This window comes from Tasmannia lanceolata, unplaced genomic scaffold, assembly GCF_043159265.1.
Source record: "Tasmannia lanceolata isolate RefF3 unplaced genomic scaffold, GAP_Taslan_0.1 ptg000008l, whole genome shotgun sequence".
NCBI lineage: Eukaryota > Viridiplantae > Streptophyta > Magnoliopsida > Canellales > Winteraceae > Tasmannia > Tasmannia lanceolata.
In genome coordinates, this window is record NW_027518685.1 from 10500882 (window position 1) to 10518916 (window position 18035).

The 18035-nt window shown below is 50.4% G+C and overlaps 1 protein-coding gene across 1 annotated transcript; it reads right to left on the reverse strand.

Annotated features, from left to right (window-relative positions):
- Positions 1-15435: 15435 nt before the first annotated feature.
- On the reverse strand, positions 15436-17824 carry LOC143884311 (uncharacterized). The gene is made up of 4 exons (XM_077387815.1): positions 17288-17824; positions 16442-16624; positions 16279-16345; positions 15436-16189 (listed from the first exon to the last, which is right to left on the reverse strand). Exons 2-4 carry the CDS (start codon positions 16603-16605, stop codon positions 15893-15895), a joined length of 528 nt encoding a protein of 175 aa, XP_077243930.1. The 5' UTR covers positions 16606-16624; positions 17288-17824; the 3' UTR covers positions 15436-15892.
- Positions 17825-18035: the final 211 nt, after the last annotated feature.

Below are 18035 nucleotides of genomic sequence, written 5' to 3' on the forward strand. Positions count from 1 at the left end.
CTCTTTTTTATCTCCTGTTCAAACACGGAAACCTTCAAAGGGAAGCTCCTAGTCAAACAAAGATGTGCCTCACTTATCTCATGGGAAACAAGACCCAATCTAACAACGAATGCTTGTGAAGATGATGAACCCATGACTGATATGTTAACAATAATGAATAGTGAAAAGCTCATTGAGTGAAATATAGTGTCCTTTCCTAATTTAATTGCAACTTGATCTTTTATTTATTAATATGATCCTAATCTTTCTTAGCGTAATTTGACTACAAAAGAGAAATCAAAAGATTTCTCCCAGCTGTCTTGGTATGCTTAACATTTCACTAGGATCTTACACATTTTTACCAAGACTACAATAGATTTTTTCTCTCGGAAGCTAAACACGTCCTTCATGTGGTAAAGAATTCTGTGGCTATAAGATTTTGAAGACATTTTTGGATGGGATTTCACGTGATAACATAGGAGGAGATAGGCCATGCTGCTGACAACACTTCTATTACTAAAGACTCCACTGAGGCCAGATGCCCATGGTGTTAGCTCTCGCCCAAATGATTTTTTTTTTAAATACTAGCATATACGCGCTGACGCCATATAAAAACTCCATTTATATTACCCACGCCACCAGTTTTTACTAGGGCTGCAACTCGAGCCGGGTTTTACCCGACCCGCATCGACCCGACCCGAAAATAGCCTGGGTTGGGTTCAGGTTTCATGCGTTTCGGGTCGAGCCGGGTTGAGCATTCAAAAGCCCGCATGAATCTCGGGTCGAGCCGGGTTTGAAGGGGCCCGACCCGACCCGAGTTACATAAGTTATAGTATGTACATTTTTTTCTAATTGTTAGTTAAAAGTTAAAAGTGAAAACCCACGCACCCACTGTTATTGTATTTGAGTGTAATTTCTGCTTCTATGAGTTGAGTTGATTCAAGTGTTTGATTCAGCATTGTTTGATTGTAATTACAACATTGTTTGATTACAGCATTGTTTGATTCAAGTGTAATGTGAGTGTAATTTCTACTTCTATGAGTTGAGTTGCCATGCCAAACAAGAATTTTCCTTAAAAAATTGCGTCAACGTGAAAAAACCCGACCCGACCTGAGATTTATCATGGGTAGGGCCGGGTTTGGGAATCGTGGGTTTTCCGGAAAAAAACCCGACCCGCCCGACCCGAGTTGCAGCCCTAGTTTTTACACAGTATCAAGAGATCTTATATGATGCGTGGGTATGGCGGTATAAACCCGTATTTTTTAAAAAGTACGGTACGGCCCACTCCATAGGATGATCCAAACCGTTCATTTGTTTGGCTACAATGTAAATGGGTTGTTCACCAAAAATCATTTCCAGAGGAGGATATTAACCCTGCGATCTATAGAAGTTTCCATAATGTGCAATCCCTATACAGAGTCTGCACTCAATCATCTATTTGGTTCCATCTCATTCCCTCAGCCATTGAATTGTGCCACTCCGGTACCAAGTTGATGTGTTCCTTTTTTCGTGTTCACCCAATCTCGAAGATGAAGTGGAGAAGACAAGAGAAATAGGATCCATTGGAGAGGAATCTTCACTCTACTAATCGCAATAGAAAAAAAAAGATAAAGAAAAAAGTAAATGCCAAAACGTCCATCTTGAAAAAAAGAATAAAAAAACCTCCTAAAGCAATCAAGGACTTCATGTAGAGGAGAGAACAAAGAACCTCTTCCAAAGAGCTTTCCTCTTAGCCTTGAAAACCTCCATCTCTAAAGAGCTCTCAATTTTCACACGACCAGCATCTTCGAATTCATCTTGAAAAGCTTTCCCAAATGCCACCTTTGCTCTCTTATTTAGCAAAATATATTCGGAAATGGCACAATCCTACAGACTTTTTCAATTGTGTTAAAGTCCATCCGATTAAATAGGGGTTGTCTCTATTTTCCACCTGATAGGGTCCGGACTCAGCACTGAGGGAATCCGGACTCAGCAATCCGGACTCAGCACTGAGGGGTCCGAACTCAGCATCCAATTAGCTTCTGGCGCATGGCCCTCACAAGGACCGTTGGAAGGCCAACACCTGTCTCCCCTAGGTGTGACACCTGGACCAATCAGGGACCTCCACCTGCCCTCCTTAGGTATGAAACCTGGTCCATACAGAGGCCACCACCTGGCTCACAGCTACCACCTGTCTTAGACAGGTGGCTCAGAATCACTATAAATAGCCTTCACTTGTTCTAAGGTGAGGGTCCTGAAAATCTGAGAACCAAAACTCTAAGCTTTTTGCTCTGACATTGCTCTACACTCCTGCTCATACTGACTTGAGTGTCGAAGCACCCGTCCGGAGTATCACTCCGGGTTGGTCCTCTGACCCTTTTCTTTCTTGTCTGTACTCTGTGCAGCGCAGGACTCAACCAGCTATTCAGCCGTGACTCGTTAGCCCGGACCACCCAGTCCTACCATAACCTGTTACCGATTTTAGGCCTAACAGATTTGGCGCCATCCGTGGGACCACGCAACAAAAAAGCTGTTCGAAAATTTCACCCAGATAAAAATGGTAGGACAGACCGGCAAGCGAGCACCTCCGACTTCTCGGGCTACCCGGGCTACGGCCCCCCGTGAAGGACGAAGTGAGCGTCTGGCCTCACAGGTGGAGGTCGGGGCGGCCGTGGAACGGACTTCGCCCCACTCGGACCGTTCAGACCCCACCCCGACCCCGAGGGAGATGAGGGCCCTTTTTCAGGAAATGACCGCTGTAGTGGCGCAGTTCAGGAATGCGGCTCCCGCACTCCAGCAACACCCCGTCGAGGTTTCTCGACCTGTTCAGAGGGGAGAAAGCTCCCGCAGAGAACGCGCGTCTCCACCCCGCGACCAAACTCGTCACTCCACTCGAAGAAACCACCACTCGCGGGACAGGAGCGTGCGTCCTGAGCCTCGTCGACAGCATCGCCGGTCACGATCTCCTTCCGTGCAGAAGCGGGGCAGCAAGAGAGACCCTATGCACGGAGAGGGATCGCGGCACCGGCGAAGGAGTCCCCTCAGCCAGTCCGGATCCGCAAGGAGCCCATCAGCCGTAAGAAGTAGACCTGCCCGTCTGGCTGAACAGAGGGATGATCCGATGTTGTTAAGAATCCAGAAGATCGATAACAGAATCGAGGAGCTGGCTAGAGATCATGGCCGCCCTGCTTCAAGGATCTTTAGTAGCAATCCCCCTTTCACAGATCGGGTACTCGGTGCGGCAGTCCCTTTGGGCTTCAAGATGCCACAGATCCCGCAGTATGATGGGACCACCGACCCCGTGGATCATCTGCAGACCTTCAGGACCACGATGCTTCTCCAAGGGGCGTCGGACGGGTTCCTTTGCAGGGCACTCCCCACCACATTAACCGGAGCCGCAAGAGATTGGTACTCACGGCTCAAGCCCAAGTCCGTTGACAATTTCGACGACTTCGGGGACGACTTGGCCCGGCATTTCATGAGCAGCAGGAGGCCTCGAAAGACGACGGCTTCACTAATGGCCCTGAGGCAGGAAGACGGTGAGGCCTTAAAAGCGTTCGTTGGCCGGTTCAACAGGGAGGCCCTTCAGGTACCCAACCTGGATCCCTCCGCGGCAACGAATGCTCTTCTGGCCGGAGCCCGGTCCACCGACTTCCGAAGAGCAGTCGCCCGGCGAAATCCGCAGTCCTTGGCAGATCTGATGACCGGGGCGGAAGAGTACATCTCCGTCGAGGAGACTCTCGCTGCCCTGGATTCCGTCAGCAAGAGAAGACCAGAGGAGAAGAACCCCGCCAAGCAGCGTAGGGATGACAGACCTCAGAGGAAGGAGAGCAGTCCGTCCCGGAAGGAAAGGAGCTCCCCCCGGCCTCGAAAGGAGAGTAGCCCCCCGACGAGGGAGCGCTACACGCCCCTCACCGCGTCTAGGGCTCAAATTTTGGCAGCCATCCGGAAAGAAGACTTCATCCGGTGGCCGAAGAAGCAGACGTCGGAGGCAGGCACCCAAGACATGTCCAGGTATTGCCGGTTCCATAAGAGCCACGGCCACGACACCAACGCCTGCATTCATCTCAAGGAGGAAATCGAGCAGCTGATAAGCAGAGGGTACCTCGGGAGGTACTTAAAAAATAACGACAATAGAAGGGAGCGCCAGGACAACCCGAGACCCAGAGACAGAAGTCCTCGAGACGCCCAACCCCTGGGCGACCGCATCCAGGCTCCAGCCCCGGCCGTTCTCCCTCCTCAGGTACCTCAACCTCAACTCCAACCTCATGGTGTTATTGGTACCATTTCAGGAGGGCCGACCGCGGGAGGGACCTCTTCATCGGCCCGCAGAACCTATGCCCGGCAGGTCAACGCCGTCCATGCCTGCAGCAAGAGGGCCGAACCAGAAAATGAGATATCCTTTTCGGAGGCAGATCTGGACGGTCTGATCCTCCCGCACGATGATGCCCTGGTCGTCACAATGCTAGTGGCGAACTGGGAAATGAAGAAGATCCTGGTCGACAACGGGAGCTCCGCTGACATCCTCTACTACCACGCCTTCGAACAGATGATGATCGGAGCTGACCGTCTGAAGCCGGCCAACTCAGATCTGTTCGGATTCTCGGGAGAAGTTGTCAAGGTCGAAGGGCAGATTGAGCTTCCAGTTCTGATCGGGGAGCCGCCCTGCCAGTCCTTCGCAATGGTGACCTTCCTGGTGGTTAAGGCCAAGTCGGCCTATAACGCCATTCTAGGACGCCCTGGCCAGAACCTCCTCCGAGCGATTCCCTCCGCTTATCACCAGAAGATGAAGTTCATTACGCCAGGAGGCGTAGGTGAAGTCAGAGGGGATCAGCCCCAATCAAGACAATGCTATGCGGCAGCACTGAGAGGGAAGAATGCGTCTGAGTCTCTTCCAATCGAGCTGTACGATCTGAGAGACGAAGCGCAGATCACAGTCAACCAGCCCGCAGAGGACCTCATCTCTATTCAATTGAGCATCGATGACGAACAGAGGGTTGTCCAGATCGGCTCTGCCCTGCCAGAAGCCGCGCAGCAGGATCTCGCTCAGTTCCTCAGGGCCAATGCAGATGTCTTTGCCTGGACTCCTTCAGACATGCCCGGCATTGACCCGTCGATTAGCACCCACGAGCTCGGTGTCGATCAGACCTGCAAGCCCGTGAAGCAGAAGCGTAGACACTTTGCACCGGAGAGACGGAGAGCCATCAGAGAAGAGGTGGAGAGGCTTTTGAAGGCCGATTTCATTCGTGAGATCCAGTATCCGGACTGGCTCGCGAATGTGGTAATGGTAAAAAAGTCCAACGGGAAGTGGAGGACCTGTATAGACTTCACAGACCTGAACAAGGCCTGCCCAAAAGACAGCTACCCACTCCCAAAAATAGACCAGCTCATTGACGCCACAGCAGGTCACGAGCTGCACAGTTTCATGGATGCTTTCTCAGGATACAATCAAATCAGAATGTACGAGTCAGACATCCCGAAGACGTCATTCGTTACCGACCAGGGGACTTATTGCTATCGGGTGATGCCTTTCGGACTGAAGAATGCAGGAGCCACTTACCAGCGTCTCGTCAACAAGCTGTTCAGAAATCAGATTGGCCGGAACATGGAGGTCTACGTTGATGATATGCTAGTGAAGAGCAGAAGTGCTTCCAACCACGTCTCCGACCTCGAAGAGGCCTTCCAAGTCCTGAGGGAACACAACATGAAGCTTAATCCGACCAAATGTACGTTTGGCGTCGGAGCGGGCAAGTTCCTGGGCTTCATGGTAAGCCAGAGAGGAATAGAGGCGAACCCGGAGAAGATCAAAGCGGTAATGGAGCTGACTCCTCCCAGCACTATCAGAGAAGTACAGCGGCTGACCGGGCTGGTGGCAGCTCTGGGGCGGTTTATTTCAAAATCCGCCGAGAGATGCCTCCCTTTCTTCAATACGATCAGAGGTATAAAAACCGCGCCCTGGACTCCGGAATGTCAAGCAGCGTTCGAGGAGCTGAAGCAGTATTTGTCCTCCCCTCCCTTGTTGTCCACGCCGGAGCCAGGAGAAGAGCTGATTCTGTACCTCTCAGCGGGACCCTTGGCGGTTGCAGCAGTACTGGTCAAAGAAGAATCTAATCAGCAAAAGCCGATCTACTATGTTAGTAAGGTCCTCCATGATGCAGAGACCAGATATCAGAGAGTAGAGAAGCTCGTGTACGCCCTCATTACGGCGGCCCGGAAGCTAAGGCCGTACTTCCAGGCGCACACAATCAAGGTCTTGACAGGACAGCCTCTCAGACAGATCCTCCACCGGCCAGACACTTCGGGCCGACTTGTCAAGTGGGCCGTGGAGCTCAGTGAGTTTGATATCAAATATTTACCCAGGCCGGCGATCAAAGCTCAGATTCTCGCTGACTTCATAGCCGAGTGCACAGTTCCGGACCCAGACCCCGGGCTGGTAGCAGTTCCATCTCCAGAAGCAGAGCTGGCCGTACCAGAGCCTCGAGTCGTTTCCAGAGCATCACCGCCCCCCGGGACTGAGTCCGTCATCGCGCACCCAGTTTTTGATGAAGAGCCGCTCTGGGAAGTTTATGTGGACGGGTCATCGAACAAGACAGGGTGTGGTGCAGGACTAGTTCTCACCGGACCAGAGGACTTCGTCCTGAACTACGCCCTGAGGTTTGGTTTCCGTGCGTCCAACAATGAAGCAGAATATGAAGCACTCATAGCCGGGATGAATCTTGCTGCGCAGACCCGTGCTCAGAGGCTAAAGGCGTACTGCGATTCACAGCTGGTCGTCTGTCAGATCCAGGGAGTATATGAAGCCCGTGAAGAGCGAATGATCAAGTACCTGGGGAGGGTTCGCAGTCTTGCCGTTCATTTCAAGAGCTTTGAGGTCGTCAGAATCCCCCGAGCAGAGAATGTAAAGGCAGATGTGCTATCAAAGCTCGCAGCCTCAGGTTACACCGCTCTCAGGGAAATTCGCATGGAGTTCCTGAAGAGGTCCAGTATCGACGCCCAGTCCGTCGTGGTGATGCAGATTGACGATGAACCGTGCTGGATGGATGAGATAATCAGGTATCTGCGCAGCGGAGAGCTCCCGGGAGAGAGAAAGGAAGCCCGTAAGGTCATGCAGAGGGCAGCGAGGTTTTCACTGGATGGCGAGACTCTATACAAGAGGTCGTATACCCTCCCGTATCTGAAGTGTCTTCGCCCCAGTGATGCCTTGTTAGCCCTGCAGGAAACCCATGAAGGAATCTGTGGAGAGCACCTCGGGGGCAAGGCCCTGGCCATCAAAATCCTCCTGAGAGGGCTGTACTGGCCTACGCTGAGGAAGGACGCGCTGAGCCTTGTGAAAAAGTGTGAGAAGTGCCAGAAGTTCTCTCCAGCCGTCCACCAGCCACCCGTTCCGATGGCCCCGATCATCAGTCCTCTTCCCTTCGCAGTATGGGGGATGGATATTCTGGGCCCCTTTCCGCCGGCCTCAGGAGGCCGTGAGTTCGTCGTTGTCGCCATTGATTATTTCACCAAGTGGGTGGAAGCAGAGCCTCTGGCCAAGATCACAGAGCAGAATGTACAGAACTTCTTCTGGAAATCGGTGGTGTGCAGGTTCGGAATCCCCCGGGTCCTCATAACGGACAATGGCAAGCAGTTCGACTCGAGGAATTTCCGAAAGTTTTGTTCTGACCTGCACATAGAGCAAAGATTCACATCTGTGGCACATCCTCAGACGAATGGGCAAACAGAGGTGACGAACAGGACCCTCTTGCAGGGGATAAAGAAGAGACTGGATGGCAAGGCCGGGCGTTGGGCAGACGAACTGTATCATGTGCTCTGGGCGTATCGGACTACTCCGCGTACGGCCACAGGCGAGTCGCCTTTTAATCTCTCCTTCGGAACAGAAGCAGTGATCCCGGTTGACATCGGCGTCCCCTCCCCAAGGATCGTCCATTTCAGTGAGCAGCTCAACGGGGACGGACTCCGTGCCAACCTTGACTTGCTTGAAGAAGTCCGTGAGGAATCTCAGATCAGGTCGGCGGCCTATAAGCAGAAAGTATCCAGATATCATGACGTCAAGATCCGACCAAGAGAATTCCGCGCTGGCCACCTAGTCCTGAGGAAAGCCTCCGTTTCCCAGCCAAGAAGCGTGGGCAAGCTCTCTCCGACCTGGGAAGGACCATACCGAGTCAAGGAAGTCATCCGCCCAGGAAGCTATCGGTTAGAGTCCCTCGACGAACAGATGCTGCCACATGCTTGGAATTCTAGAAATCTTCGGATCTACTATCAGTAATTTTGTTTGCCTTCATAGGCTTGTAAAGAACTGCTGTAATCATCCACATTCTGCAATGAATAAAATAAGTTTCCCAAATAATTGTCCCTCTTTGAGTAACTCATTTAGCCATCAGTATATAGCAGTAGTGGTGCACTCCGGCTCATCCTAGTGGCTTGGAGATCAGTTCCGGCCAGGACGCCCGCAGTGGAAACCACCTTCAAATATTTCCTAAGTGTTTGAATACCAAGCTTCCAGCTCGGCTCTCGCAGACTTAGGACGAGCAGCAGTGGTGCACTCCGGCTCATCCTAGTGGCTTGGAGATCAGTTCCAGCCAGGACGCCCGCAGTGGAAACCACCTCCAAATATTTCCTACGTGTTTGAGTACCAAGCTTCCAGCTCGGCTCTCGCAGACTTAGGACGAGCAGCAGTGGTGCACTCCGGCTCATCCTAGTGGCTTGGAGATCAGTTCCAGCCAGGACGCCCGCAGTGGAAACCACCTCCAAATATTTCCTAAGTGTTTGAATACCAAGCTTCCAGCTCGGTTCTCGCAGACTTAGGACGAGCAGCAGTGGTGCACTCCGGCTCATCCTAGTGGCTTGGAGATCAGTTCCGGCCAGGACGCCCGCAGTGGAAACCACCTTCAAATATTTCCTAAGTGTTTGAATACCAAGCTTCCAGCTCGGTTCTCGCAGACTTAGGACGAGCAGCAGTGGTGCACTCCGGCTCATCCTAGTGGCTTGGAGATCAGTTCCAGCCAGGACGCCCGCAGTGGAAACCACCTCCAAATATTTCCTAAGTGTTTGAGTACCAAGCTTCCAGCTCGGCTCTCGCAGACTTAGGACGAGCAGCAGTGGTGCACTCCGGCTCATCCTAGTGGCTTGGAGATCAGTTCCAGCCAGGACGCCCGCAGTGGAAACCACCTCCAAATATTTCCTAAGTGTTTGAGTACCAAGCTTCCAGCTCGGCTCTCGCAGACTTAGGACGAGCAGCAGTGGTGCACTCCGGCTCATCCTAGTGGCTTGGAGATCAGTTCCAGCCAGGACGCCCGCAGTGGAAACCACCTCCAAATATTTCCTAAGTGTTTGAGTACCAAGCTTCCAGCTCGGTTCTCTCAGACTTAGGGCGAGCAGCAGTGGTGCACTCCGGCTCATCCTAGTGGCTTGGAGATCAGTTCCAGCCAGGACGCCCGCAGTGGAAACCACCTCCAAATATTTCCTAAGTGTTTGAGTACCAAGCTTCCAGCTCGGCTCTCGCAGACTTAGGACGAGCAGCAGTGGTGCACTCCGGCTCATCCTAGTGGCTTGGAGATCAGTTCCAGCCAGGACGCCCGCAGTGGAAACCACCTCCAAATATTTCCTAAGTGTTTGAATACCAAGCTTCCAGCTCGGTTCTCGCAGACTTAGGACGAGCAGCAGTGGTGCACTCCGGCTCATCCTAGTGGCTTGGAGATCAGTTCCGGCCAGGACGCCCGCAGTGGAAACCACCTTCAAATATTTCCTAAGTGTTTGAATACCAAGCTTCCAGCTCGGTTCTCGCAGACTTAGGACGAGCAGCAGTGGTGCACTCCGGCTCATCCTAGTGGCTTGGAGATCAGTTCCAGCCAGGACGCCCGCAGTGGAAACCACCTCCAAATATTTCCTAAGTGTTTGAGTACCAAGCTTCCAGCTCGGCTCTCGCAGACTTAGGACGAGCAGCAGTGGTGCACTCCGGCTCATCCTAGTGGCTTGGAGATCAGTTCCAGCCAGGACGCCCGCAGTGGAAACCACCTCCAAATATTTCCTAAGTGTTTGAGTACCAAGCTTCCAGCTCGGCTCTCGCAGACTTAGGACGAGCAGCAGTGGTGCACTCCGGCTCATCCTAGTGGCTTGGAGATCAGTTCCAGCCAGAACGCCCGCAGTGGAAACCACCTCCAAATATTTCCTAAGTGTTTGAGTACCAAGCTTCCAGCTCGGTTCTCTCAGACTTAGGGCGAGCAGCAGTGGTGCACTCCGGCTCGTCCTAGTGGCTTGGAGATCAGTTCCAGCCAGGATGCCCGTGGTGGAAACCAACTTCAAATATTCCCAGCTCGGTTCTCGATGAAGCACAGAAATAATACGTACAAAAAAATAAGAATGTTGTACAGACAGTTTAACAAAAAATGTATTTGTATTCAGTGTTCATATTCGCATTACAAAATTGCTCTCTTCGCCGAGCTGGCTTACAAAGAATAGGCGTTACCGACTGTGCAAACAAAAAAGAAAGAAGGCTGCTGCTCAGGCCTCCTCGTCGGCCACCACCTCGGTGACGACCCCTTCGGGAGTGAGGGCTGCGAGCTCGCCACCCTCCGCCGAGGAGACGGCGGCCACAGTCACCTCCGCATCTACCTCAATAGGCCGGGAGGAGTCCGGTTCGTCTTCCTCCTCATCTTCCTCGTCCTCTGGAGGTGCATACGGGACGGTTAGCGCGTCCAAGGAGATGCCGGGGTGAATCCTCTTCACCTGCTCGGAGCAGAGAAGGAAACCCGCCCTGTAGGCCTGGAGGCCTAAGTCGAAGTGCTGGGCCTCCTTCCTCTCCTCAGTTTCCTTCACGGCCGCCTCCACGGCCGCCTTTTCCTTCCTTCCGGCCCTCTCAGCCGCACTCAGGAGATCCTGCACGGCCTGGTTTTTGACCCTCTGCAGCTCGTCCTGTAAGCTGTTGAGCTCGGCCTCTTTGATCTGGACGGCTTCATTGAGCTCGCCGTTCTCCTTCTGGAGCTGGGCCTTTTCGGACTCGATCCTTGTGATCGTCTCAGAGAAGAGATATCGCTTCTTGGCCATATCCCTTGAGTACACCTGGAGTTGATAGAGGGCGGAGCTGATTGCCGCTTCGCAGGTCTCCGGCACCTCTTTTTCGACTGCTAGCCGGTCGCGGGCGAGGACACCCTTGTACATCAACTCTGCGGCCACCCGGGTATCCCCCAGGCCGGTGTCCGTTTTCTGCACGGCCCAGTTCGGGCGGAAGACGTTGTCGCCTCCAACCGTTGCCGTAGCCGGCATACCCAGTACTGCCCCGCCGTGCTTTGACCCCGTCGCCGCTCCGGACTTGGAGCTCTGACCCGTGGTGTCTGCCCGGCTAGATAGGGCAAGCTTATGCGTCGCCCGGCTGCTTTTAAGAGGCTTAGCCAGCGCGACCATCGGCGGGGTCGACTCCGGCACCTTCCTCTTCTTGCCCTTTGGTTGGGGCTGCTCCTGCGCTGGGGACGCGCCCGAAGACTGCTTGATTCTGTCCAAGAGGGACATCTGCTTCACCATTTCTGCAAAAGAGAACGGAGCGCAGTCAGCAATATGAAAGTTGAAAAATACTTCAGAAAAATAAATGCTATCCTATAGTGTCTACGTACGTGCCGGCGTCGCACGGCTGACCCCGAGTGCGACCAGCTCGGCCTCCTCTTCGAACTCTGAGCAGTGAACTGGACCTCGCTTGAGCTCTTCTTTGATCAGAGCGAAGGTCATATGGTCATAGTCTTCGAGAGCTGGTTTTTTACTAAGGCGGCGAGTGTCTGGCGTTCTCCATTGTAATGAGAACGGCCACTGCGAGCCCGGCGCGGTGTCCTTTACATAGAAGAACCTGTTCTTCCATGTGTGAATGGAAGAAGGTATCCCAGTGATCATTTTCATTTCAGGCCTCTGGCTAATGTAGATCCAGCCGCCGTCCTTATGCCTCTTCAGGTGCGCACACATCCTGAAGACGGGCACGGTGGGGTTCCTACGGAGCCGGACTTCAAGAAGGTACAAGAAGCCGATCAGTGTTCTCCAAGAGTTCGGGACGACCTGTGTAACTGCCAGCCCGTAGTAATTCAGTGCATCCGCAAAGAAGGGGTGGAAGGGGAGCCTAAGCCCGGCCCGGAAGGCCTCCTCATACACGCAGAGGTCTGCGCTATCGTTGCTGGCCCGATCCCCTTCGACAGCCGCCCTCAGAATGTACCGGCTAGGAATACAGTATTTGTCCCTGACGATCTGAAGCCTGTTCGGCCACAGATGGTTCACCTCGTATAGGGCCCCGATGTTATACTGCGGGTTGGCTTCCATCTGTGCCTCCGCTATCACCTCGACTGGCATGCGCGACGATTGAGGGACTGCCGCTTCGACGTCCTCATCATCGTCGCTGGTTTCTACCCGGTCCGGTCCGTCCCCACAGGCCGGGATTGTGTCTAAGTCCACACTCATTTCCTCACCGCTCTCCTCGTCTATTATTATCACTAGCTCTTCGCCCTCAACACCGGCCTCCACTATAGGTGAGGCCGGAACCGCCCTCTCTGATGCCTCGGACCCCGATGCGGTACTGGTCGAACCGGACTCCCTTGAACTGGAGTCCGTCTCCGAACTAGTGCTAGACATAAAAAGAAAAAAAAAGAAAGAAAGGCAAAAAGCTAAAAAAGATTACCGAACTGGAGTGTTGGACGAGGACCTCCGGGCTCACTGATCCGAAGCGGGCAGAAAACTTGAGCAGCCGAACAGAAGAGGAGGAGAGTAAAAGATGAAAAGTAAGAAATGAAGAGTAAACTCCTGTATTTATAGAGAAGCTGGGAAGAGCGGGAAAAATCCCGCCCATTTCCGCCAGCCGGAGTGCGCCACGTCGCCTTCCTCATTAAATGCGCCGCTCGCATTAAATGCGCCGCTCGCATTAAATGCGCCGCCTGCATTAAATACAAGGCACAGGTCCCAAGGCGCCAGAAGACAAAAGTCCTGTCCGGCTGTCCGGACAGGATATGGGGCATTCGAAAGACCTGTCCGGCTGTCCGGACTGGATATGGCGCGTTCGCTAGACGACAAAAGCGCTAGACGACAAAAGACTTGTCCGTCTGTCCGGACAGGATATGACGCGTTCGCTAGGCGACAAAAGCGCTAGGCGACAAAAGACCTGTCCGGCTGTCCGGACAGGATGATTCAAGAGGACAGAGACCTGTCCGGCTGTCCGGACTGGATATGGCGCGTTCGCTAGACGACAAAAGCGCTAGACGACAAAAGACCTGTCCGGCTGTCCGGACTGAATGTGGCACGTTCGCTAGACGACAAAAGCGCTAGGCGACAAAAGACCTGTCCGGCTGTCCGGACAGGATGATTCAAGAGAATAAAAGACCTGTACGGCTGTCCGGACAGGATAATTCAAAAGACAAGAGACCTGTCCGGCTGTCCGGACAGGATATGGCACGTTCGCTAGACGACAAAAGCGCTAGGCGACAAAAGACCTGTCCGGCTGTCCGGACAGGATGATTCAAGAGGATAAAAGACCTGTCCGGCTGTCCGGACAGGATAATTCAAAAGACAAGAGACCTGTCCGGCTGTCCGGACAGGATATGGCACGTTCGCTAGACGACAAAAGCGCTAGGCGACAAAAGACCTGTCCGGCTGTCCGGACAGGATGATTCAAGAGAATAAAAGACCTGTCCGGCTGTCCGGACAGGATAATTCAAAAGACAAGAGACCTGTCCGGCTGTCCGGACAGGATATGGCACGTTCGCTAGACGACAAAAGCGCTAGGCGACAAAAAGTTTCACCAGCAAAGACCTGCCCGGCTGGCCGTTCACAGCCTTAGCCGAGCAGGACCCCATGACTTCCTGAACCAAGGACGTCCAGGACCCCTGGCCGCCCAGGCCCCTGGTCAAAAATTCAGCCATGCTGGATAGTCGAATGCCTTCTGCCCGGCCGTACTCCTTCAGGCTAAACGCCAAGGCCAGGCCAGGGCGCCAGGAGTCTCCCATCCAGCCACTATTTCTCCTAGCTGAGTCTGAGCCCGGCCTCAGCTGCCTGGAGGTCTTAAGGCCGGCCCGACGCTGTCTTTACCTTCTCTTTGCTTCTTCTAGCCACTTTTATGGCTTGAAGAACCAGGGGGCAACTGATAGGGTCCGGACTCAGCACTGAGGGAATCCGGACTCAGCACTGAGGGGTCCGAACTCAGCATCCAATTAGCTTCTGGCGCGTGGCCCTCACAAGGACCGTTGGAAGGCCAACACCTGTCTCCCCTAGGTGTGACACCTGGACCAATCAGGGACCTCCACCTGCCCTCCTTAGGTATGAAACCTGGTCCATACAGAGGCCACCACCTGGCTCACAGCTACCACCTGTCTTAGACAGGTGGCTCAGAATCACTATAAATAGCCTTCACTTGTTCTAAGGTGAGGGTCCTGAAAATCTGAGAACCAAAACTCTAAGCTTTTTGCTCTGACATTGCTCTACACTCCTGCTCATACTGACTTGAGTGTCGAAGCACCCGTCCGGAGTATCACTCCGGGTTGGTCCTCTGACCCTTTTCTTTCTTGTCTGTACTCTGTGCAGCGCAGGACTCAACCAGCTATTCAGCCGTGACTCGTTAGCCCGGACCACCCAGTCCTACCATAACCTGTTACCGATTTTAGGCCTAACACCACCCATTTAAAGACACATATCCAATGGATCCGTTGGACAGTCCGATCAAAATCCTAACCATTAAAGTAGATGAGAATAAGAAAGCTAATAAATCGAACTACATTAAATCATACTAACTATTGAAGAAAAGCCAACATCATACAGCTAAAAGACAGATGGTCACACATCACAAAACGCACTCATTGACAACAAAAAAAATCTATCAGCAGAAGATATCACCCACTCAGCCTTCTTATTTTTATCTATTTCGCCATGGGAGACGCCCGGATCCGATCAACCCTAGAGTTTTCTAGTCAGAAAAACACGCTCCTCCGTCCGCATCCTCTCTTTTTCTGCTTCCTCTTTTTGGGAATTGATACATTTTTCTTCCCCAATCAATCTAAGGGGATTTGATAGGGACCTTCGCAAAAGGCACTCTGCAGGCGGGCTGTTACATGTGAGAGCAGCCGTACAAGCTCAGTTTTTGTCTTATTCATTTAATTCATCTGAGGTGGCTGCTCTCTCATGCAACAGCCCAGCTGATGTAAACGAGTCATAAATAGACTTTAGTGGGGCTGGTCCAGGGAAGAAAAGGGGGGCGAACATATCACTTCCCCCTTTTTTTATATTAATTACTTATGAAATCAAACAAAAATCATAGGGAAGTGTTATCAGCACAACCATATTTTAATATCTGCACAAGCCGAGCTGTCTTTTATTCTTTACAATCTGACAGCTCTTTAAATACTAAAAGACAAGATGGGTCTGTTAAAGTATCAAAATATAGTCGTGCTGATATAATTTCACATGAAAAACGCATATTATAATGATTTAACATACGCAGACAATAGCAAGTCCAAACAAAAGTGACATGAAATTGGGAACTCGGATGATAAATAAGAAGCATATTTACATATACATGACTCAACACTGCATTCTTTTTACAGATTTTCGCAAAAGATAAAAATCAGAAAATTAAAAAATAGAGGGTATACACCCTCCTTAATAAACATTTTTACAGGACACACCGAACCTCTAAAGACTCTTAAACCTAAGAACTAAGAGGAAAGAAAATAAAGTTTTCGTCTCCTCTGTCCCAAAAACTACAAGGAGAACACGTAATTACAGATTACTACCACATAGCAAGAAAACAGATGGTAGAAAGTGAGGATTTACAATAATAACAGATCTCTCTCCCTCTCTACGCCAACTCAGAACTCTCCAATTCTTCTCAATTTAACCTCCTTTTTTAAATTTGTACTAGCTTTTTTTTACTTGTTTGTTGTTTTGTGGTCGAAATTTTTTATGTACGATCAGATTCTCTCTAAGCAACGGCAGGGATGCTGCAATTTCGCCGATCCCTGCAATCAAAACCCTCGATTCTCACCGGTGCCGGATTATGACCGAACTTAGTTCGAACACAACCGCCTTTCCGGCCAGATGTTGCCGGAGAAGATGACAAGGCAGACGGTATTGGAAGTGGCGATGACGGTGACTCGTTCTCGTGGCCAAAACGTGCGTCGTGGACCAGAGGGTTCGCGGCACGTGCGGGAGGAGATCCGAAGAAATAAGGCGGGGATGATGCCACCTGGCTCGTTATTTGATCAGAGCTATATCCTCCCTGTGTTAAAACAAGAACAGTAAGAGTCAGATATGGAAAAACAGAGAGATCTGGGTTTTTTTTTTTTTTTGGTGAAAAAATCAACGTACCTTCGTGAGAATGATGTCGATGAGGTCTGTGCCTGCTTTTGAATCACCACACGGCTCTGTTTGATGACTGTTTGTTGTAAAAGGAAAAAAGAGTGAGTTTTTGGATGGTGAGATAAATTAATGTTGGAAAAATATGAAGTGAGGAAATTAAATGAAAAATTACCTTAAATTCCATCTTAATGGCCGATCGTTAATAGTAGGGGAAAGGAGGCCAAGACGACGAGGCTTAGGGCAAAAGACAGGATCTTTCCGATCGGAGATTGAGAGGGAGCTCCTCATCTCGTCGCAGAAGGGAAAAGTGTTCTGCTGGAAAACACAGGGGTTCATCTTATTTACAGCTTCAGATCTACACAAAGGGGGGAAAAAAGAGGCTCATCAGGAAAAAAAAGTCTAGAACGAGAAAAAGTAATTTTTTGGAATTTACTGATAAATCTGTAGGTGTATTACACCGATCTAAACAGATCAAAGTGTAAAAAACAGAGATTGTTAGCTGATCTGTATAGAAGTCATTCTAGTAGTTGGAAACTCTTTATAAAACCTTGAAAACACACCAGATTTCTTCAGATCTAACAAACTACTCTGCGTTTAATTTTTTAATTTTTTTAGAAGGCAGATATGAAAAAAGAAATCGGATAAAAAGAAAAAAGAAAATCGAGAGAAATCAGAAGTAAAGCAGCTCATTTTTGGACGATGACCAAGCGGCTAGGGTTTCTCTTCATTTCTGCGGAAAAAATTAGGTCTTTTTGGGATTTATTTACCAAATAACAGAAATATTACAGATCACAGTCATAACATAAAATAAAGAAGACCGTTTGAAGATAGACTGGAATCCTGCGAAAATTGAACATCAAAATCCGGAACGGAGACTCTGAAAAAAAAAAAAAAAAAAAAACTACGGAAAATACAGCAATATAGAGATCTAGATGCGATAAAACAGAAATTTCCTTTCAGAAAAGTAAAAGATAGAAGGCCAAAATAAAACAGAAACCTGAAAGAAAAGTCATCTTACCTTAGCTACCACCTCTCTCTCTCTCTCTCTCTCTTCTATGAGAGACGAGAACGAGAAAACAAGAAACCGGAAAGAGTGAGGGAGCAAAAAGAAGGAAGGGGAAAAAGGAGGGGTCTTGATGAGATTTATAGAAAAGTGGGAGGAGCGGGGAAAAGGACGAAGACAGTAGCGTCGGGTATTAGATAAGTAGAAGCGGGCAAAATCTGCAAAAGCCCAAATAAATTTAATTATTTTTTAATTCATCACGGAGGAGGTGTGCGAAAAGCGCATCGGTTATAGCACCGAGGCGAAGAAAAGAGAGAAAAGATTTATACAAGAAAGAGAAAGATGAGAGAAAAGATTTATACAAGAAAGAGAAAGATGAGAGAAAAAGGGAAAAGACTGTAAATTGAGAGAAAATTACTTGGCAAAGGAAGAGGAGAGAGATGGGGTTAAAAGAAAGATAAAGAGAGGAGAATCCGATAAGATCTCTGACGGTGAAGACGAGGAGGAGCGCTCTCTTCTCTCTCAGCTCGGTTATTGCCGTCCATTCATTTCTTTTTTATTTGTACGTTTCCTGGCGCTTTCTTTTATCACATGGTAAGACTTTTTCAAAATAGAAAAAAAAAACATGTGCACTCTCTGACTGGGTTAATGCTTCTTAAACCGCCATTTCCAGTTCATTAATTAGTAGCTTAATAGGAGATGCCGTCTTTCAAATCTTTTCTAAGTCGGTTTGGAAAATGGGACCCTTGACTTTTATAATTAA